This window comes from Trichechus manatus, unplaced genomic scaffold (assembly GCF_000243295.1).
Source record: "Trichechus manatus latirostris isolate Lorelei unplaced genomic scaffold, TriManLat1.0 scaffold00045, whole genome shotgun sequence".
Taxonomy (NCBI): Eukaryota; Metazoa; Chordata; class Mammalia; order Sirenia; family Trichechidae; genus Trichechus; species Trichechus manatus.
Genome location: NW_004443981.1, coordinates 16,705,235 through 16,728,836, shown reverse-complemented (window position 1 = coordinate 16,728,836; position 23,602 = coordinate 16,705,235). Strand labels below are relative to the sequence as shown.

General features: G+C 53.0%; 1 protein-coding gene across 1 annotated transcript; it reads right to left on the bottom strand.

Moving 5' to 3' along the window:
• Nucleotides 1–72: 72 nt before the first annotated feature.
• ZFYVE21 (zinc finger FYVE-type containing 21) lies at nucleotides 73–23,053 on the bottom strand. Its single transcript, XM_004376751.2, has 7 exons — nucleotides 22,916–23,053; nucleotides 5,691–5,741; nucleotides 5,161–5,329; nucleotides 4,268–4,343; nucleotides 4,074–4,165; nucleotides 1,222–1,364; nucleotides 73–1,119 (listed from the first exon to the last, which is right to left on the bottom strand). The coding sequence occupies exons 1-7, from the start codon at nucleotides 23,051–23,053 to the stop codon at nucleotides 1,084–1,086; spliced, it is 705 nt and encodes a 234-aa protein (XP_004376808.1). The 3' UTR covers nucleotides 73–1,083.
• Between the last annotated feature and the right edge of the window lie 549 nt (nucleotides 23,054–23,602).

Sequence of the window (23,602 nt, the reverse complement as noted above, 5' to 3'; positions counted from 1 at the left end):
CCTCAATAGCCACTTCCCTCCCCTTACCCACAGCACCCTCCTGCCCCAGAGCTTACCTCCGCTCTGAAGGCACACGGAGGCAGGGCCGGGGTGGCGGGGACAGGACGGAGGGCTGGGCAGGGGGAAGGGCTCTGCACCCTAGATGCACGGCGCACTAAAGCACGTCACTCACGCTGGCCTCGTACGTACAGCTTTTATACGCCAAGAGTATTTTTTGACTTTACAGTCACAGTACCACAACTGCGCTGGAGGTGGTGTTTTTCCTCATTGAAGTGTAGGCCCACAGGCTTTATTTTCCATGTGTGAGTCTTGTGTGTAATTTATGTATAAATGTACGTAGTCCCTGACGCAGCGCTGTAGTTGGTCACCGTGGCCGCTGCCCTGCAGTGTGGTGAGGAACAAGGAGTGTGACCACTGTCCCCTGGTCTGCTCGCCATCATGTCATTGCACAATAAACGGCTCCCACACTGCCAGCAGCCTGGAGTCTTTGTTATGTGTGTATCTCCCTGCACACAATGAGGCAGTGTTGATGAGTATTTTCAAAATAGGTTTAATCATAAGCTTTATATATAAATTGCTGTACAGTCATTTTAATAAGGTGAAAGAGTAAGAAGTACAAAACACAAAGCTGGCGCCTTTCCCTTAGTGAATTATCAAAAGTTTGCTCACAGCCCAAACGATGGACAGTCTAGAAAACAGGCTAAGGCGGACTCTGTAAACTGGCACATTAAAGATGGACCAAACTCCAGTACCACGCAGGAACCTGAGGTGCCCTACCCAGCTGGTTTCTGTGGCGGTTAGTGAACGCTGTGGGCAGAACCTTGTAGTAAACTTGGGAACTTGTAAAAACACTGTGCAGAGTACGCTAAAGGTAGCTTAGCAGTAGCGTAGCTCAGTCTCCCACCCCCAGTTAAGTATCAGCAAGATAATACACACCCTAAAACGTGAGCTTTGAAAGCATTAATCAACTGTGTACATATTGCACTAGGTAAGTGAACACTTCTCCAAATACTTGAATGCACCCCAGCACTGCAGGACGGGCCTTGTGCATCGCACACGCAGGAGCGGGGCCCCCGTCGGCTGTCACTGGTCCCGTGATTCATAGAGGAGCTTGGCAGCCTGCGAGCAACCAAAAATAAACACGAGGGAAGCAGGCTGGCGCCTGGACCAGCCTCTGCCGCAGGGAAGTGGGTGGACCCTCGCCCCCGGGCCCTGCATCACCTTGTGCATTGCTGCCAGCCACGCTACCGCCGGCCTCTTGCTAGTGTTTGCGTCTTCCCCGGCCGTCAGCTTCAGCTGGGTCACGCCCTCTGCGCCGGGAACGGTGTATTGCAGGAGCATGCCAGAGGCCCGCATGCTGCCTCCTGGGAGGGACACACAGGTAGGAAGGCACCTGGAGGCCGGCCCGCCTGCCCGCTTGCCCAGGGCGGTGCCCAGCCCTCCTCCTGGTCTGAGCCCCTGGGGCCCCCTTGGAAACACAAGTTCTGACAACAGGGATGGTCCCCCCGCCAGCCTGGTGCCTTCAGTGCCCGGCCCATCCCCAGATCACTGCGGAACCTCACCCCTCCACACACGTGCGATTCCGCCCTCCCGGAACAAGGGCGGCTCCCTTCCAGCACTGCAGCCATAACTGGGTTCAAGGCCCCTCCCTGACCTCGGCCTGCCAGCAACCCGACTGACTGCACCTGGACTGGGAAGGCTGCAGGGCTCAGCCAGTGCAGAGGCCCCCAGAACACCCAGCGAGGGTGGGTGACAGGCCACCCAGAGTTGCTCGCTTAGCTGTCCAAGCTGAGGAGACTGTGCAAGCAAGGGCACGTGTCCAAGAACCACCGGGTGTCCTGCTCGCCCACCCCAGGGCTGACATGCCACCTGGACCGGTTCCTGAGGTGTGACACCAGAGACCTCATCACGGGGCGACTACCCTGTGGGACACAGACCATCTGGGCGGAGACATGTCGCTGCACTGCAGGCCTCGTTCTAGCACTGCCCTGAGCACGTGCCACTGGGAGCAGCGCCCAGTGCGGAGAAGACAACGGGTGCCAGCCTCCCGCTGACCTGCAGCTGCATCTTCTGCCTGCCGGGACTTGAGAACTCCACTCTGAGCAACACCAGGCCTTCTGGTGCAAGAAAACCCTGCCTCTCGGAGGGTGCCTCCATCAGACACAGCTCTCGGAATCAGAGCTGAGGCTGGACAGGCAGGCACTGTCCACGCGCAGAACTCCGCTCCTGAAGGCTGCTGACCTAGGCTTCTGTGGGCCAGTCTTGCTTTAAAAGCCCAGAGCCAATCGATTTGTCCCTTACTGCTTCCTGGCAGGCGTTCCCATCTACGCTGAGAACGGGCTGACAAACACTGACTGTTTGTAAATAAAGTTTTATTAGAACACAGCCACAGCCACCTGTATCCTTACTGTCTATGGCTCCTTTCACGCTCAGTCAGAGAGACGTTAACAGCCACAAAGTCAAACAGACTTACTATCTAGCCCCTGACAGCGTGCTGACCCTGGTGGTCTAGATGCCCAGGGGTGCTGGGCAGGCTCCTCTTGCTGCCTTCAGCTCCAGTGACTTCCCATCGTCCCTGCCCTCCCCCACAGGCAGACAGGGCTGGGGTTTAAAAACCTTGTGGCAGAGCAGAGCGTGCTGTATCCCAACACCGCCACGAGGGGGCACTTCAGCTAGGCCTTCACTGCACCCCAGGGCGGTGCCTGCATCTGCAGAGGGCTTGGAGCCCGCTGCCCAGACTGGCCTTCTATGCGGGTGTCGGGGGTGGGGGCAGCCTCCCCTCAGAGCAAGTGCCAGGAGGCAGCAGGCAAGAGGGGCAACAGGTGGACCCCAGCTCCTCCAGGTCCTGCCCTTTCCACAGGCAGTTCTGGCCTCACACCAGGCCTCTTCAACTTGCACCTGCCAGGTGACCAGCTTGGTGCCATTTGTGACATCCCTGTGCCTACTAGGGTACAGGCCCTTGGGGACAGACGTGGTGAAAGCACCAGCCTTGCCCTTTCAGAACTCATCCAGGCAGCTGAGACAAAGTGCCAGAGCGCCCTGGGGGGAAGGAAGGTTTTGGGTACTGGGGTGCTGCAGCCCTGCTCCTCCACACCCCAATGCCCCCGAGACTCGGTCTCCGCCCACCTCTGTCTCCCCAGAGCCCAGGACAGCGCTGGCCCAGGTAACGACAAAGTCGTGAAAACTGGGCAGGGCTTCCCGTGGGACTGCAGAACCGAGCAACTACATACATTTTCTTCTGCCGGGACATCACTGTTCATGCTTTGAATCACAACAGCCGATCACCATTGTGCATGGGGACATCATGAGTCAAGCTCCAACTCAATGGCAGCTAACACCACCACCCACATACTGGACCAACCCACTCTCTTAAATCCACCCAAGTGAATGTGAGCTTGTCCAAGCCCCTTGGCGTAGACGGCCCCCGGGACAGAAGGTAGGCATAGGAAAAGGGCCCACAGCATGCTGGGAGAGCCACAGAGGACGCTGACCTTCAGAGACGGGCTGGCTCTCCAGGAGACTGGTATAAGTGTACGTGTCTTTTTCTATATCAAGAAGGTAGGCAGCAGTGGAGAGAAAGAAGGAACAATCAAGAGTCCATTGGAAAACGGAAAGCAAGACAGATTGCATCACGGGATCTGTACAGACGCTTTGCAGGACAGAGCAACCCACGCTGGGGAGAGGCTGCTGCGGGGACCCAGACGGGCTGAAGTGCGCTAGAAGCTCGCCAAGGAGATGTATAAAGGAGTGCAGTTCACCCAGACGCTCGCAGGAGGGGAGAGACGGTAAGAAACACTGGTTCCTGATCAGCAACCACGGCTAACCTTTTTGGAAATCTGGGTCATTCCAACAATACCTGGAGCTTTACCTTGGTGAAACCCAACAGTCAACAAACGATATTATGAGAGCATTTACAAAGGGAAAGTCATCAGACACGGGCAAGTTTTCCCTCAGTATTTACATCCCGAACCCACATTCAACAGGTGGGTTCCTAAAGCCGATTACCAAACACCAGCCTGAGTGACAGACGGCCTTTGCAGAGCACAGGCCCCTCATGCCCGGCGACGCGTTACCTCCAGGAGGGAGTCCTTCCGTCAGGATCCGCATGGTGGAAATACGTGTAATTTCAATTTCATAATGGCCGTCTCCATCCAGAACCAAGAACCTATGAGAAACAAAATGGATTTTCAGATCACGTTACTCTGCGTTACTGGGTTCTACCACTTGTAACAAAGCATTGGGTGCCAAAGAGGACTCTGGCTCTTACCTCTGATTGTTGGAAAGACGGCAAACCATCGTTTCGGGTGTCTCTGACTTTCCAAAAGTCACAAGGAAGGTAGCACCTTGGGACACAAAAACAAATGGGAGAAATTCAATTTTGCCTCTTTGAGACTTAAGTCCAGCTGGCACAGCCCTCTCCCTGGCCAAGTAGGAAAGCTGCCTGGGGCTAGATTCCCAGTGGAGCTACACATACAAAGAGGATAAAACCAACACCTAGAGGAACAGCACCAGTGTCTGCCCAAGGACCACTTCCACTGAAGCAAAGGCAGCGATGGCTTCAGGGGTTCAGAGGAGAACAAGAAGCCCTGCCTCCCAGGGTGTTCTGCTTTCAGATGCTCCCAGGGACTCGCCTGCATTCTTCAGAGGTGGGGTGCAGGGGGCTCATCAGAGAAAAGGCGCAGATCTCAGCAGGAGCCCCTCCTCCCACATGCTGAGCTGGGTATATGACCCCCATGACCGGGCGACAAACGTAGGAAGTACCACAGAACCTGCACCCGCCAGAGCGCCCAGGAGTGGCCCTGCTAGGGCAAGGAGGAACCAGGCAGGGGCAGGAGAACAGACAGGAGCTGGAGGACAGCGCCACCGTGGAAGGCCAGTGTCGGGGAGGGGGCTGTGTCCTCCTCAGGAGCTCCGGGGAATCCCTTAGTCTCGGGACAAGTCGCCCTCCAGAACCAGAAGATGGCTTGTTGTGCCACTTGGTCAGTGGTTTCTGAAACCACACTGCCCGGTACAAACTCAGAGGGCTCAAGCCGGGCCAGCGGAGTCGCCGCTGCAGGAGAGGAGCCCCTGGAGCACCTTCTCGTGGGTCAGGAGCAGTGGTGGCAGAGGAGAGAATGTCCAGGGCAGTCACCGCGGACACGGGACACGGGCCCGGCTTACCGCTCACGAGCACTTTGAGCTGCTTGTCGTAGAATTCGGCCTCCCTCTGCGACACCAGGGCGCACTCGGCGCACTGCCGCACGGGGTCCACGAAGCACATGCGCGGCAGCGGCACCTTCTGGCTGCAGCACCTGTCGCAGAAGCACTTCCCGCATCGGCGGCAGTGGTGCTGTGGGCGGGCGAGGCGTGAGAGCGGGCGTCCGCGGTCAGACACCGACCCGCGCCCGCCCAGCTGACGCGGACACGGGCCCGCCCACCCGGCCGCCCCTCAGACACGGACACGCGCCCGCCCACCCCTCAGACGCGGACACGCGCCCGCCCACGCACACAAACGTGTGCCGGCACGCCCTGCATGCCCAGCCACACACGGACACACGCACACCCCACCCAGGGTACTGATGAAAATGTAAAACCAGTCATACAGCACCCACGCTCCCCATAGGAACAACACCCATGCCCCCAAAGGAAGGACATTACATGGGGGCCCCCTGCTCCCCCGGCCACCCGTCCAGTCTGTGGCCTCGTCTCACCTTCCTGGTGATGAAGTCAAACTTGGTGTCGCACTGCATGCACCTCGGACACTAGGAGAGAGGACGGCAGACGGTTAACGCGGAGCGTCACCCGGCCCCACGGCTGAGGCGCTGGGAAGGCAGGGAGGCGGCCTCCTCCTCCAGACGCGTGGACTTCCGGTGTGGACACAGGGCAGGCTCAGCGCCTGACAGATGGGGGCCTGGCCCCGCTCACGAGCGGGGGCGGGGGGCGTCACCGGGCCCCACCCACAAGGGGAGTCACCAGGTCCTGCCCATGGTGGGGGTGGGGTCACTGGCCCTTGCAGCCCCTGCTCCGAGGCTGGCTCAGCGTCACTGGCCCTTGCAGGATGGGGTGGAAGAGCACAGCAGGCACCCCAAGTTGTCCATGAGCAGCGGAGGCCGGGGGCCTGATCCCTGCAACGGGCCGCATTTTGCCTCCTCAGCCCTTTCTGACCTTGGGCCCCACCATCAGCACAAGTGGACAGAACGAGCGACGGTGTGACTGAAGAGGAGCCTGTCTGCTTTCTTCGCCTTTTGGTGACCACCTGGGGACCAGTCTCAGCCAGGTCCAGGCACAGCAATCCCCAAAGGAGACAAAGATGAGAATGTTCCCCGACTGAGCTTGTCCTCTGGACCCACCGGGGAGGAAGAAGGGAGCAAGATCAGCAGCACATTTTCAGCACTGGAGACAGGAGTGAAGCGGCCACGTTCCTACTCCGGTCAACACAAGGACAGGCTGTCAGCGGTGTCCTGCAGAGGGAGGCCCACTCCTGAGCACAAACGAACTCTTCAACCCCCAGTACAATGACTGGTGGTGTTATGAATTATGACCCCCAAAAACATGTGTTGTAAATCCTACCCTCTATGCTTGTGGTTATAATCCCATTTGTTATGTGAATGAGGCAGGACTAGTGCAGGGCATGTCTGGAGTCAGTCTCTTTTGAGATATAAGAGAGACGAAACAAGCTAGCAGAGGAATGATGGGGGAAGAGAGATGACAAGCCATACGCAGATAGCCAGGAGCAGAAGCTCAGAGAGATAAGGACCTTCCTCCAGAGGCGACAGAGAGAGAACGCCTTCCCCTAGAGCCAGCATCCTGAATTCAGACTTCTAGCCTCCTCAACTGTGAGAAAATAAATTTCTGTTTGTTAAAGCCACCCACTGTAGTGTTTCTGTTACAGCAGCACTGGATGACTAAGACAGGTAGGCAGCGAGGGGCCTGACTCACGAGATGACAACGTGGTCACTGCACCATCAACAGTACAGGCGCATCAGTCTGTCTCGGGCAGCAAGACCAGGTAAGGGATGCAGAATCACCATCGGAATCTTCTGGAATACGGGCTGATGGGTCTGAGGGAGCGGGGATGCACAGAGCAGAGCCTCACCAACAAGGTCTGTCTGTCACCCTACTGACCACCTCACGCTGACCGCAGGTTCCCAACAGGGGCCCTAGAAGTCCACAGGGCCCCACGGCTCTGCTTACTGCCCTCCCAGCACACCAGCTCTCCCTGCTCTGCCCTCCGCTGGGACGTCCCCCAGCACCCAAGGACAGACCCCTAGGGGACTCTCCTCATACGGCCCACTGCCACGTCCTCCCCCACCAGCCCGTGCCTGCCCCAGCACCGGGGCCCAGGGGAGTCCTGCCCACACACAGGTGGTAGTACCAAATGCCCTGTTCCCAGCTGGCACAAAACAAGTCCAGAGGTTCCAGATCCACAGATATCCTAGGATCCTGGGATCGCCCGGCTGCAGGGGGTCTCAGTGTGGACACCCTGAGTGGGGTTACTGCCCGCACTGGGCCTGTGGGCATCTATGCTTTTGAGGTCCCATGACTGACATAATCTGGCTTCCTCTTTGCGTTCAAGCTGCTTTCGGGGCTTGGAGACCAGACCCCACCCACTCCAGTCTTCTGTAACCATCTGTAGGCTCTGGTCTGGGTTGGCGTTCACTGCACTGCATGTGCTCGTTCCCGCCCCTGCATTACCCTCACGCAGCTCTCTCAGTTCTGGAACATTCTGTGTGTTATCAACTTGGGGCCTTTGCACAATGCCCCCAGGTCCCTGCTCTGCGTGGTGCTCCCACTTGGCCCTTAGACTGTGCAACCACAGAACCCCTGAGAACTGCCTTCGTGGTGAGGCTGGAGGCAGGCAGGGAGATGCCCACATAACCAGGCCCTTCATGAACACTGCCTCTAAGCATTCTCTGTGACTGTCCTGCCCACAGTCACATGACGTGACAGGCAGAAATGGTGCACAGAGCGTCCTCAAGAAAGCAAACAGAACTCCTTCCACGTTTACTGTTAGGGTGTGTTAGGCTAGGTTCTCTAGAGAAGCAAAACCAGTGAGGCATATATTATGTGTGTGTGCTGTTGGTAGGACTCTAAAATGGTACAACCACTTTGAAAATCAATTTGGTGCTTCCTTAAAAAGCTAGAAATAGAAGTACCATACAATCCAGCAATCCTGATCCTTGGAATAAATCCTAGAGAATTAAGGGCCATCACATGAATAGACGTATGCACGCCCATGTTCATTGCAGCACTGTTCACGATAGCAGAAAGATGGAAACAACCTAGGTGCCCATCAACGGACAAATGGATAAACAAATTATGGTATATCCACATAATGGAATACTACGCAACAATAAAGAACAACGATGAATCCGTGAAACATAACATGGAGGAAGCTGGAGGTCATTATGCCAAGTAAATTTAATCAGTGACAGAAGGACAAAAATTGTATAAGACCACTATTATAAGAACTCAAGGAAAGGTTTAACTACACAAGAAAACATTCTTCGACGGTTATGAGGGTGAGGGAGGGAAAGCGGTATTCACTAACTATAAAGTAGACAAGAACTACCTTAGGTGAAGGGAAGGACAGCACACACTACAGGGGAAGTCAGCACAACTGGACTAAATCAAAGCTAAGAAGTTTCCTGAATACAATCAAACACTTCGAGGGACAGAGTAGTAGGGGCAGGGGTCTTGGGACATTTACGTCAATTGGCATAAGAAAGTTTTTTAAAGAAAATGTTCTGCATCCCTTTGGTGAGTGGTGTCTGGGATCTTAAAAGCTAGTGAGCAGCCATCTAAAATGCATCAGTTGGTCCCAGCCCACCAAGAGTAAAGGAGAATGAAGAACACCACAGACACAAGGAAAGTATTAGCCCAAGACACAGAAAGGGCCACAAAATCAGACTTTATCAACCTAAGACCAGAAGAACTAGATGGTGCCTGGCTACCACAGTGACCACCTTGACAGGGAACACAACAGAGAGCCCCTGAAGGAGCAGGAGAAAAGTAGGGCACAGAACTCAAATTCTAGTAAAAAGACCAGACTTAATGGTTTGACTGAGACTGGAGGGACTCCGGAAGACGTGGCCCCCGGACTCTCTGTTGGCCCAAAACTAAAACCATTCCTGAGGCCAACTCTTCAGACAAAGATTAGACTAGACTATGGGACATAAAATGATAACTCATGAAGAGTGTGCTCAAGTAGGTACATGAGACTAAATGGGCAGCTCCTGTCCAGAGGCAAGATGAGAAGGCAGAGAGGGTCAGTTGCTGGTTGAATGGACATGGGAAATCCGGATTGGAAAGGAGGAGCGTGCTGTCACAGTATAGGGAGAGCAGCTAGGGTCATGTAACAATGTGTGTATAAATTTTTGTATGAGAGACTAACGTGAAATGTAAACTTTCACTTAAAGCACAACAGTAAACCAATATATATATATTATGTGTGTGTGTATGTATACACACACATATATAAACACACATACAAATATATACATAATACATAGAGAGAGAGACATTTATCTCAAGGAAATGGCTCACACAGCTGTAAAGCCCACCAGTCCCAAGTCCGTGGGTCAGGTGTCAGGCTGGAGGTTTCTATCGGCATGTCAGATGGCAGGCTGCTTTCCCACAGGCTGTAGAGGCTGATGAATTCAAGATGAGCAGGTAAGCTGCTAGCTCAAGTCCCAAGAACCAGAGATCAGATGATGAGGAGCTGGATGCAGAATCCAGAGTGAGAGCCTTGCTGGAACATCCATTTATGTACTGGAGGCAGGCCACATCCCTAGAGAAACTCCCCTTCAACTGATTGGCTGCTCACAGCAGATCTCATCATGGTGTTGATTACATCATTACATAACTTGCAAACTACATCATAACTGCCAAACCACACCATAACTGCCAAACCACTGAGAATCATGGCCCAGCCAAATTGACACACAACCTTAACCATCACAGTCCACCCCTTGTCAACTTGGCAGCTGTACACATCTCCTTAAACCATACAAAATCTCTAAAGACAATTACAAAGTCATACTTTTGCCTAATATGATACAACTAATGTGTACAACCAAAAATGCACTAGCCCCACTTACATCTTATATTTTATAAGAAAGTAAAAATATTTGATGCACACATACAAGGAAGAAATACTCATAGCAATTACAGTTCTTGTTTCTGCAACTGGTCACATGGTCATAACTGGTATTTAGAACTACCTTCTTCCACCACTCATTCCATATTCCCTTTACCTTCAGCAAGCACCTAGCTGGTTGTGGCTCTTTGCCTGGTGGGGTGAACCGAACCTTGATTCCTGAAGGGTCTCGGCCATTAGTAGTCATGTCAGAATTGGGTTGCTATAGTTTTCCATTGACTTTAATCACAGGGCATGGCAGTACTAACAGATGCCCTAAGGATCTCCTCTATTCTAGACATACTCTTCTTTACCTCCATTATGTAATATCAATCAGATTTCCTCTTGGTAATCAGGATCAATCACACTAGCCAAGATGGTAACTCCCTTCTTTGTCTGTTGATCCAGAGGCACGAGGAATCCAAAGTGGCCGGGTGGCATTCTTAGCTTCCAGTTCAATTGAATCTATGTTGTGTCTCCACATGAGAGGATTCCTTCCTTTGGAACTAAGACCTCCAGACCCGCAGAACATAGGGTCATGGGAACAGGAAGCAAAAATTTTGCAAGTGGGTCACTAGGGGTAACAGTGAGTGGTGCCACTACCATTTTCACCCCTTGATTCCTAGACCCATGAATCCTGGCTATGGGAGAAACAGCACCATATTTATAGGACGCTGGACTAGAGCATACACAGCCTCCTGGAGAACACTGCCAACCCTGCAAGATATTGCCACTTAGCTGGCACCGTAATTGTGTCTTTAGAAGGTCATTCCATCATTCTATCAAGCTAGCTGCTTCAGGATAATGGGGAACATGGTAAAACCAATGAATTCCATGTGTATGGGCCCACTGCCACACTTCATTTGCTGCCATTCAAAATTAGTGTCAGTTCAGAGCCAGTATCCAGTAATCCCTGAAAAGTCTGATTAGTTCCTTTTCCCTAATGAACAGTCAATCTCGTAAAAGGCTGTAGATCCCTTTGGGGAAGGCTGGGAGAAAGATAAACAGTATAAGCTTTTGGCTGTGTAGTGGGGTCCTTCCTCAAGGGGACCTGGCCTCCCCTTCATTCAAGGGGTTGTGAGTCTGTAAATTGGCTCAAGTCTGAGAATTGAAGGAGGGGCTGTGAGTCTCTATTCTGGCGATTCAAGTTAGACTGCCATTCACTTGACCTAGAAATCTTCCACTTTTACAGATTAAGTAAATACTTAGTCGATTTCCCATTTATTTCACTCTTAGTGACACCATGACTAAGTAGCCAAAATCATAAGTCCATACGAGTAAAACTATTCTGATTACTGCTTTGATTCTACTGTCTACCTTGTCTTTGTCAGTTGAGTGCCACCACTTGGCCCCTACCACCATGGGGTCCAATTAGCCCCACTGTAGTTCAAAAAACTCATTGCCATTGAGTCAATTCCAACTCATGGGTTTCCAAGGAGTGGCTGGTGGATTTGAACTGCCAACCTTTTGGTTAGCAGCCAAAGGTTTAACCACATTCAGTTAGGGCATTTTGCACTGGCAAATCTGACTTATATAAAAAAGCAATCACAAGAGTCTTCAAGGATGCTGGGGCTCCCATCACAAATTTGTTCCTCACAGTTGTGGTAAAAGGTGTGTCCTCTGGGCATGCCATGTGTGAGTCTGTGGGTCTAACCTGATAAGTCCCCTCTAGCATGCCAATTCCCCTAAGCCTTTGAACACCTTCTTCTACAGTATACCAAGGCAGGTCTGGTACTTCAACTTGATTAAGTGTAGGCTGCCGAGTAATCCATGCCTTAGCAAACCAACCAAATAAACTATTAGATCCTTTCCTAACCTCCCAAGCTGAAACACTGAAAGAAGAATCTGTGCTTACTGGGCCCATATCAGTAAACTCAGACTGATAGATTTTATGTTACTTGCACCATTATCCCACACCCTTAATAGCCACTCCCACATATATTCCCCAGGTTTCTGTTTGTACACATTAGAAAAGTCAAGCAGTTCGGTTGGAGCATAGCGTACCTACCTCTGGGTCACACTTTGTACTTCACCTTTTGGAGTTCACTGGAACTTAAGTCTAATAATAGAACTAGAAGCAAAAATGGGTGGTGAGATGCGTTCTGAGAACACTCGGCAATGTCTTGCAAGGTATCTGCCTCAGGCGATGTCCCAGGCAAGGACTCAGATGCTGCACCAGGTGATATCTCAGACAAAGGCTCTTCAGACACAGCTGGGTTAATCTCATCTGATGGGGGTGGAGGAGCTAATGGTTTTACTGGGGAGGGTGGCTTAGCAGACAAAGATAAAGTAATCTCTTCAGATGGGAGTGAGAGGGCTGGTTCTGTTGGCAGGAGTGATTCAACAGAATTTAGGGACTCAGCTTCCTGATTACCTGCCCATATGTTCCCATTCCAAGTTTCAGGATCCTGTTTCTTCCTAATCGATGCCCTCATTTTAACTTCAGACACCATTCAAGGTTGCGAATTCAACTGACATTGTAATTCAGTCACTCTTATGACAAGGCTCTTGGTTTGGTTTTCGGCAATATCTGCTCTGTTACTACAAGAAATGAGGCTATCTGTCAGGGCACAAGTGGCAACTTGAGGTCTTTTATGTGGCGCTTGAGCTGTGACTGAAGCCCTGAGCTCACCTCTTTCTTCCACCACTTTCTCTAGGGAAAGTAGGAGCAACAAACCAGCTTCCTCATACTTCTCGTTCTGACAAAACTGTAGAAAGGTATCAAATATGCAATCACCCAGAGCCTCACCTCTCACCAATACCTGATCTACAGATGGTGATATTTCATGTATTTCTATTGCCACCTCATACCATGGATTAGAGTGCCCTCTTTACTACTGGAAGTAGAGTCATCAACATCTTTAAGACTAACTAGACTTGAGAACCAATTTAGAAAACTCATCCTTACAATTTTGTTTCTCTAGAACCACTCTTGGTACCAAATGTCTTAGGCTGGTGTCATGGATTGAATTGTGTCCCCCAGAAACATCTGTCAATTTGACTGGGTCATGATTCCCAGTATTGTATGATTGTCTACCATTCTGTCATCTGATGTGATTTCCCTGTGTTGTAAATCCTATCACTATGATGTAATGAGATGGATTAGTGGCAGTTATATTGATGAGATCTACAAGATTAGATAGTGTCTTCAGTTAATCTCTTTTGAGATATAAAAGAGAGAAGCAAGCAGAGAGACATGGGGACCCCATACCACCAAGAAAGCAAAGCCAGGAGCAGAGCCCATCCTTGGACCTGAGGTTCCCACGCTGAGGTGCTCGCAGACCAAGGGAAGACTAATGCATCACAAGGACCTTTCTCCAGAGCAGAGAGAGAAAGCCTTCCCCTGGAGTTGGCGCCCTGAATTCGGACTTCTAGCCTACTGGACTGTGAGAGAATAAACTTCTCTTGTTAAAGTCATCCACTTGTGGTATTTCTGTTATAGCGGTACTAGATGACTAAGACAGCTGGGTGTTCCAGGGAACCAAAACCTGTGAAGTGTATATATACATGTATATACACAGAGGCCCCCACTTGTCTGTCAGTTTGTCATACTGTAGGGCCTTATGTGTTACTGTGATGCTGGAGGCTGTACCACTGGTGTTCAGATACCAGCAAGGTCATCCATGGTGGTCAAGTTTCAGCTGAGCTTCCAGACTAAGAGAGACTAGGAAGAAGGACCTGGCAGTCTACTTCTGAAAAGAATTACCCAGTGAAACCCTTCTGAATAGCAGCAAAACACTGTCTGATATAGTGCCAGAAGATGAGCCCCACCCCAGGTGGGAAGGCACTCAAAAGACAACCAGGGGAGAGCTGCCTCCTCAAAAGAAAGAGTCAACCTGGGCATTTCTCAACCTGAAAGAACTGAAGAAAAAGCTCAAGCCTCAAGTTGCAATAGTGAAGGATTCTATGGGAATAATATTAAATGACGCCGGAAGCATCAAAAGAAGATGGAAGGAATACACAAAGTCATTATACCAAAAAGAATTGGTCAACGTTCAACCATTTCAAGAGGTAGCATATGATCAGGAACCGATGATACTGAAGAAAGAAGTCCAAGCTGCACTGAAGGCACTGGTGAGAAACAAGGCTCCGGGAATCGACGGAATATCAATTGAGATGTTTCAACAAAAGGATGCAGCGCTGAAAGCACTTACTCATCTATGCCAAGAAATTTAGAAGACAGCTACCTGGCCAACCAACTGGAAGAGATCCATATTTATGCCTATTCCCAAGAAAGGTGATCCAACCAAATGCAGAAATTATCAAACAATATCATTACTATCACACGCAAGTGAAATTTTGCTGAAGGTCATTCAAAAGCCGCCGCAGCGATGTATCGACAGGGAATGGCCAGAAATTCAGGCCGGACTCAGAAGAGGACGTGGAACCAGGGATATCACTGCTGATGTCAGATGGATCTTGGCTGAAAGCAGAGAATACCAAAAAGATGTTTACCTGTGTTTTATTGACTATGGAAAGGCATTCGACTGTGTGGATCTTCACAAATTATGGATAACATTGCAAAGAACAGGAATTCCAGAACATTTAATTGTGCTCATGAGGAACCTGTACACAGATCAAGAGGCAGTTGTTTGGACAGAACAAGGGGATACTGCATGGTTTAAAGTCAGGAAAGGTGTGCGTCAGGGTTGTATCCTTTCACCATACCAATTCAATCTGTATGCTGAGCAAATAATTCGGGAAGCTGGACTATATGAAGAAGAACGCAGCATCAGGATTGGAGGAACACTCATTAACAACCTGCATTATGCAGATGACACAACCTTGCTTGCTGAAAGTGAAGAGGACTTGAAGCACTTACTGATGAAGATCAAAGACCACAGCCTTCAGTACAGATTACACCTCAACATAAATAAAACAAAACTCCTCACAACTGGACCAATAAGCAACATTGTGATAAAAGGAGAAAAGATTGAGGTTACCAAGGATTTCATTTTATTTGGATCCACAATCAACACCCATGGAAGCAGCAGTCAAGAAGTCAAAAGATGCACTGCATTGGGCAAATCTGCTGCAAAAGACCTCTTTAAAGTGTTGAAAAGCAAAGATGTCACCTTGAAGACTAAGGTGCACCTGACCTAAGCCATGGTATTTTCAATTGCATTATATGCTTGCGAAAGCTAGACAGTGAATAAGGAAGACCGAAGAAGAATTGATGCCTTTGAATCGTGGTGTTGGCGGAGAATACTGAATACACCATAGACTGCCAAGAAAATGAACAAATCTGTCTTAGAAGAAGTGCAACCAGCGTGCTCCTTGGAAACAAGGATGGCGAGACTGTGTCATACCTACTTTGGACATGTTATCAGGAGGGACCAGTCCCTGGAGAAGGACATCATGCTTGGTAAAGTACAGGGTCAGTGAAAAAGAGGAAGACCCTCAGTGAGACGGACTGACACAGTGGCTGCCACAATGCACTCAAGCACAGCGATTGTGGGTGTGGTGCAGGACCGGGCAGGGTTTTGTTCTGTTGTACGTAGGGTCGTAGGGTCGCTAGGAATCAGAACCGACTCCAGGGCACCTAACGACAACGACAACAACAACAATACACAGAGAAAAAGAGATTTATCTCAGAGAAACAGCTCACGCAGTTTTACAAGCTGCAAGTCCCAAGTCTGTGGGTCAGGATTCAGGCTGGAGGCTTCTGCTGACTCATGTAGCTGCAGGGGCTGACGACTCTAAGATGGGCAGGTCAGATGGCAGGCTGCTGGCCCACAGGCTGTGCAGCCTGAGGAATCCAAGATCAGCAGTAAGCTGCTAGCTCAAGTCCCAAGAACCGGAGGTCAGATGATGAGGAGCCAGATGCAGGATCCAGAGCCAGAGCCTTGCTGGAACATCCATTTACACACTGGAGGCAGGCCACACCCCCAAGGAAACGCCCCTTCAGCTGACTGGCTGCTCACAGCAGATCTCATCACAGAGTTGATCACATCCTTATGGAACTGCCAAACCACAGAGAATCACGCCCCAGTCAAGTTAACACACAACATTAACCGTCACCAAGAGTGTGTATGCGGGCAAGTCGAAAGACCAATTTCTAAACATAAGTCCACCTCTAGAATTTTAAATTTGTTCCTTAAAAATGTAAGTAATCTGAAAGTTGTTTATTACTCTGAAAACCAATGAGGTTATTCAGAAAAATTGACAGATTTTTAAACAAGGTAATTTCCTGTTGGTTATATTAGAGGAAATTAAACTTTTAGTTATCAACAGAGCAATTTCATATGAAGAGAGAAAAGGAAATGAAACAACAGGTGAAGATACGAGAGTAAAATAAAGCCAAATAACCAGTAAACAGGCCCCACGGAGAGGAGCCAGAAGAACGAGCAGGAGGCACCGGGGCTGGAACCCTGCCAGATGTTAATCGGACTGGCAGCTTTCTGATGGTGAAATGGCTGTTTTGGGAGGTGAACAGAAAATACCAAACGTGAGTCGTGTATTTCTACCGTATGGAGCAGAGGGCATGCCGTGCTGCCTATCAGAGCCACTCGGTCACCCCAGGAGGCTGGGCTGGCTCCCCAACAGCAAGGCCACCAGGGAGAAGTGGCTACAAAGGCTGCCTCAACAAGATAAAGCCGAGGCTCGGGGAACATCTAGCTCACTTGGCATGACACAGCTTATAAAGACAATGCTCTACATTCACCTTGGTGAGTAGTGTCTGGGGTCTTAAAAGCCTGTGAGCAGCCATCTAAGATACTCCACTGATCTCATCCCTTCGGGAGCAAGGGAGAATGAAGAGAACAGGATACGAGGAAAAGATTAGTCCGAAGGACTAATGGACCACAGCTACCAAGGCCCCCACCGGACTGAGTCCAGTACAGCTAGATGGTGCCCAGCTACCACCACTGACTGTTCTGACCAGGATCACAACAGAGGGTTCTGGACAGAGCTGGAGAAGGATGTAGAACAAAATTCAAACTCACAAAAAAAAGACCAGATTTACTGGCCTAAAGGAGACTGGAGAAACCCCGAGAATATGGCCCCCAGACACCCTTTTAGCTCAGTGGTGAAGTTATCTCCGAGGTTCACTGTTCAGCCTGGGAGTGGACAGCCCCGTAAAACCAAATGAGACTAACGAGGTACAGGAGTCCAGTGACAAGGGCCAGAAGGCAGAAGCGGACAAGGAAGCTGGTGATAGGGAACCCAAGGTTGAGTAAGGATATTGTTGATGTGTTGTGAGACTGTTAACCATTGTTATAGGGCAACATTTGTAGTAACTGTTAAATGAGAAAGTATTTTTTTCTGTAAGCCTTCATCTTAAGGGAGAATAACAGCACAATTGGAAGAGCGTAGTCAATGTCACTGAACTGTGCATGTAGAAATTTTTGAAATGGTGTATCTTTGGCTATGTGCATTTTCACCAAAAAAAAAGGTTGAGAAGTTAGAGGGTTGATATGTTGTGGGCTGTTAACCATTGTCCTACATGTGTACTACTGTTTCATGAGAAACTATTTGTGCTGTAAGCCTTCACCTGAAGTACAATTTAAAAAATAGACAAATAAATAAAAATACTTTTAATAAAATATCTTGTTATAATGTCTTACAGCTAAAAGCTGATAATCATCAATAAACATTTATCTGCATCACTATAAAAAAAAAAAAGATAGAGCCGAGGCAGCCACGTGAGGACAACTAGGCTGAGGCCTAGGGGCATGACAGACAGGGAGAGAGACAGGGACACTGAGAGAGAGAGAGAGAGGGAGGGACAGAAACTCAGAGCGAGAGAGAAAGAGAGGCAGAGGCAGGCAGACAGGGACTGAGAGAGTCAGGTGATTCGGCGACGGCCCGAACGCTGCCCACCCGCTGCAAGTTTTGCCAGGCAGCCACAACCCACCCCCGCCACTGCCCACCAGGCACGGGCAGGAGCGGGCACCCCCAAGTTCTCCCACCCTGGCCTCTTGGCACTGCACTCGCTGCCCCGGGATTCCTCCTGCATCACCGTCCAGGCCCGGCGGTGGGGCAGCTGAGGAGCTGTGCCCAGGACACCCGGCAGGCGCAGGATCGCGGGGAGGGGAGAGTCAGATGTCTGCTCGGGCCCCGCGTTCCCTAGTTGCCAGCAGCAAGATCGGAGCCCGCGCTGGGCCCTGTGGCTTGTTCACCCGGGGGCGCGGGCTCTAGTTCAGCTGAGCCAGCTTCCTAGATGTGAGGTGCGTGTGAGCAGCTCAGGAGGGCACCAGGAAGGGGCACGGGCAAGCAGGTCGCATCAGGCCCCGGATCCGCCCTCGTCCCAGGCTGAGGGCAGGGCCCAGCGCTTCAGCACCCCAATTTACCCTGGCCAGGCCGACTGCGCAACACTGAAGAAGCACCTGCCCCGCACCCCAAGGGGATCAGGAAACCCAGAGGGGCTGCAGCTCCTCAAAGTTAGCGTCGTCTGAAAATGTAAACAGAGACGGAGAGTCTGAACAGACTTTTTAAGAAACAAACGAGTTCCTCTAAAAAGCAATTTGCAGACACATGCCTCCCCCTCCCTTGGTCGGCTGAAGTGACGGACAGTCAGACCCTCCCACTGTCCTCTCAGCCCTACGTAGTAGCAACACCCCGACGGGGATCTCCTTAGACTCCTACAGATAAATCCTAAACAAAAAGGTAAAATGTATGTATTTGTGCACTTTACTAAAACCGTAACTCCTACAAATATAACCTGAACAGGTGTCAAGGATTTTCTTGAACTCATTAAAGAATGAGGAAACCAGCAGGACGTGAAAACCCAGCTCCAGGGGGATCCAGAGAGCAGACATCCATACAGGCCGCGGGAATGAGGGGATGAATCTGTTAACAGATGCCAACCTGGCTTCTTTCACAGGGGTGCTGCATGTGAAAGGGGGCGAGGGAGGGGAGACCAGCTGTACCTCCAGAAGATGTAACTCACCTGCATCTCTCTGGACCAGAGCCATCTGCGTGACTAACAGTTTTCACCACCTTCAGAGCTGGGAAATGGCTCCCAGATGTGAACTATGCCAACGACTACAGGTGCTCAGATAACAGGGAAGGTATGAGAGACGCCGCATTCCACAGGACACATGACCCGCTGCCGTCGAGGCCATCCCAACTCACAAGGACCCCATATGACAGAGGAGAACCACCCCATAGGGTTTCCAAGGCTGTAAAGCTTTACAGAAGCAGACTGCCGCATCTTGCTCCCGTGGAGCGGCTGGTGGGTTCAAACTGCCAACCTTCCAGTTCACAGCCCAGCCCTCAACCACTGCTCCACCAGGGCTCCTTACAGGACACTCATTAACCCTTTTTTTCTTCTCTCTTTCCTTTTCTTTTTCTTTTTTGTCATTTCAAAGTCTTCCACAATTTTTCTTGACATCAGAAAAAAAACTCTCAGACAGCCAAAGGAATTCTGGGAAAACTCTCTCCCTGGGATGGGCAGTGTCCCCGTAAAGGTGTGCTGGCACCCGTGGGCGCTGTCAGCTCTGGGCCCCTCACGATACAGGACTTCATCCCGTGCCCTGCACCCTGAGATCCTCGCTGGAAAAGGCAAAGGTCAGCAGTGCCTCCACCCTCGAGTCCCAGGAACCTGCTGACTACACAGAACCCCGTTCCCAGGACTTAGACATGTGGACGCCCCTGGTTCGCCTCTGACAAGGCCAGTGAAAAACGCCCATTCTCTGCCCTACTGATCCATAGGGACAAAACGCACACAAACTTTAGTTCAGCTTCTGTCCTTCCCTCGGGCCCCTGAACTTGGACCCTTCCTAGGGTAAACCATGTCTGAACACGCCCCTTCACCTGTCCATCCCGCTTCTCTCCCAGCCTTGCTCGCTGTCCTTTTCTGCTGACCCCGAGGCACTGGCAGATCTCATGCTTGAAGCCGTGACCCTATAGGACAGAGCAGAACTGCCCCATAGGGTTTCCAAGGAGCAGCTGGTGGATTCAAACTGCCAACCTTTTGGTTAGCAGCTGACCGCTTAACCACTGTGCCACCAGGGCTTCGAGTGTTCTCTTACTGCACAGCAGCCCCCCGACCCCTTGCAACAATCCTTTCGAATAAAAGCTCTCCTCACCTCAGTCCGGATCTGTCAACACCACAGAGCGTTCGAGCCTCCAGGGACAGCAAGAACTGCCAAAGTCACTGGTTATACTTGGTGCCATGCGTGGGAAGGAAAATGCCAAAGCTGCCTGGGTTTTAAGTACAAGACAAGATTTGGCTGCAGGCCCAGGCAGCCCACGGCCGCGCCTCCTGGCAGGCGGGTGCTCTGGTGGCAGAGACCCAACATCACACACAGCAGCCTCTGCACGCCCCAAGCACCTGTCCTCACACTCGAGTACCAGGTCCCACGCATGCCCGACGGCCCACTCCCAGAGAAGCAGGGCCTCTCCAGAGAGCGATTCCCAGTTACGCCTCTGCGTGAATGCCTTTGAGGAGCTGAACAATGGACCAGCTCCCCACAGATGCACCTGCATGCACCCTGCACGCACACCCCTAAAATGCTGGACACTGTAAGCGACGTCCCCCGTGGGCCAAGCTGAGAACCTGGCACAGGGCCTGGCCCCAAGCAAGTACTCAGCAAATGACGAAGGGACTGGACTCTGACTCTGCTGAAGACACAGCTGGAGCCCAACACGAAGGAGCCTGCTGCCAGACAGGACCATCTCCAGCTGCCATGTTTTACCTAAGTTCTCCTCCGCCCATTCCAAACTACCACAAATGAACACATTTCTCCAAGCTTGAACCACCTCTCTGCCCCCGATTATCTTCCCGAACACCAAACGGGCCCAGAGCAGTGTTCTGGATGACACTGTGCCCACCGCAGGGTCTTTGCAGACGCTATCGGTTCAGTTAACATGAGGTCACACTGGAGCGGGGGGCCCTAACCCCATCTTTGTAGAGTCTCATAAAAGAGAAGAGACACACTAAGCTAAGAACCTAGTCCGAATCACCAAGACACTGTGACGTGTAGGGGAAACGGTGCCTCGGAGGAAAACCGTCACACACATACGCGGGGCACGCAGCCAGGTCGTGCCACGGGGGTGTTCAAATATCGTGCGGCAACAGTTAGAAAAAAGTGCCTAAACAGGCTCCTCTGGAGGCAGTAGGGAAACGTGGGTTTCGACTCTAGGGGACCCGGCGCATTTGGTCCTCACTTCCCTGCAGACATGCAGACTGTGATCTGCGTGGAGGACAGAAACATCCCCCCCGCCTCAAGGTGGAGGAAACCAGTGGGCCCCCGCTGGTACTTTCACTTCAGCATGCTCCGGACCAATGTATGCTTTCCTGACTCCTGTGAACCGGTTAGAAGGGCTGCCTGCTTCCCTCCCTGACTGACTACACCAGATCTTTCCCACCACTTGTATACTTTGTATCTGTATGGGAGTCATGATATTAACTGGTTTTTAAATTATCTTCCAGCAGCACTGACCCAGGAGGCAAGGACGTTGGTTCTGGGAGCGCATGGAGAACGGGCACCAGGAGTAAAAAAGCAGGAGGACAGGACAAGACTCCACCGTGGCCTCGGGGCCTTGGGGAAAGAAGCGCCTCTGGGTTCTTTCCACTTCACGGAGGGTGGCGGCAACGCAGGTGCGGACACAGGCTGCAGGGGACCCGCCCAACGCGGCTCGCGCCCCAGCCCAGGCCTCCCCCGCCTCTGTCTCCGCACTAAGACCACCGGCGGCTTCAGTCCTCCCTAGAACCCGCACTGCCTGGTGGCTCTCCCAGGGAGAGGGAAGCACCTGGGAGAAGACCTGTCACTGACAGCCTTTTCAAACACACCTGTGCGTGATCTCTTCAGATGTGACATCTGATTTGCTCTGAAATAAAATGACACGCACGGGCGCCAGTCTTCCCGGGAAGAGGCAGGACGCTGGTACGAAAGCACTGTTTGTGGGGTGCAGACTCCTCTGCGGGTACTAAGGGCCTTCCAAGGGGGCGCCTCCTCCAGCAGTGGGTGACAGCACAGGGCCCCCACCCCTCGCCTGCCCCTCTAGCCTCTGCCCTGGAGGCGCAGCTTCACCCCAGGACCGCCCTGCCCTCACTGTCCAGCTGGCACACTCCCGCTCACACCCGCCAGCTCCGCCTCCCTAGGGGAGCACGGTGGAGCCCACACCACGGGGCCTGATCCTGCCGCCCGGGCCGTGTCTCGGGCTCTGCTCCAGCAGCTCAGCCCAGACTGTGGGGTCATGTACGACCTCACAGCAGCCGGCGGGCAGGGCCAGGAAAGGACGGGAGGGGCGGCTGTGCGGGAGGGGCAGAAACAGAATGTGGGAGTGTCTGTGGGGGAAGAACTTGCGGGACTGGAAGCCCGGGGAAGGCGAGGCACAACTGGGGCGCCAGAGCCCCCCAGGACTCCCCCGGAGGACCGCGGGGCAGGAGGGGCTCTGGGGGTGAGGGTGCCGGGTCAGTGCGGACGGAGCGAGTCGGGGAAGCGCGGGGAGCGAAGGACAACGGTGGCCGGGGAAGAGGGTGCGCCGGGTCACGGGGAAGGGGTCACGGGGAGTGGGACGGGGACAAGACGGCCTCTCCAGACGCACGGGGGACCCGAGGGGCGCTGGCGGGGTCGAGGCGGTCCCACTGGGGCGCACAAGTACCCCAATGAACGGGGACGGTGGAGGGCCGCCCAGGGGGTCCCGAGAGGTGCGCGGGTACGGGGAGGGACGAATGGGGAGCCCGAGGGGCGGGGCGGGGGGCGCGCGGGGACTCCGAGGGGCGGGTCCGGGGGCGCACGGGGACCCCCAAGGGGTGGATCTGGGGGGCGCAAGGGCGCCCCGAGGGGTGGGTCTGCGGGGCACACGGGGGCCCCGAGGGGGCGCGCGGGCCGGGGCGCGGCGCCGTACCTCCTTGTCCGGGACCCACTGCGGCTCCTCTAGGCCGAAGGGACTGCCGTAGGCGCGGTGCTCGGGCACCATGCGCAGGCCGCTCGGGGAGCGCACCAGCTTCTTGGCGTCTCGGCGCGCGGCCACCTCCGAGGACATGACGCCGCCACCCGAGCCGCCGCTCTGGCCCCTCACCCGCCAGGGTCGCCCGCGCCCCGCCCGCGCCCCGCCCGCGCCCGCAGACAGAGCCGGCGCCCAATCGCGGAGCGCAGCCAGGAGCGCAGACCAATCGGGGCCCGGGACCCGCCCCATCGCCGCTCTGACCAATCCGAGGGAGGCCACCTCTGCGGCCTCTCACCAATCGGAGGTGAGGGCCGGCCGGGACACTCTCCGCCCCTCTCGGAGAGGTTGGGACTTCGGGTTGGTCAGTTCACCAGTGATGTGTCAGATGCCTTGTCTCGCATTGGTGTAGGCGGCTCCGCCGCCCGGCGCTCATTGGAAGAGGCAGCCGCGGAGGGCGGGGCCGCGGAGGGCGGGACGGCGCGAAGAGGGGAGCAGAGCGCGCGGAGGTGAGCGGGACGGTGTGGAGGGTGCGGGGCCGGGAGATGAAGGGCCGGGGGCGGTGCACCGGCTAGGAGGGGAGTCCTGACGTGCAGGGTGCGGGCCGCGGTGTGGGGGAGCGGGGCCGCGGCGTGGGGGTGGGGGGCG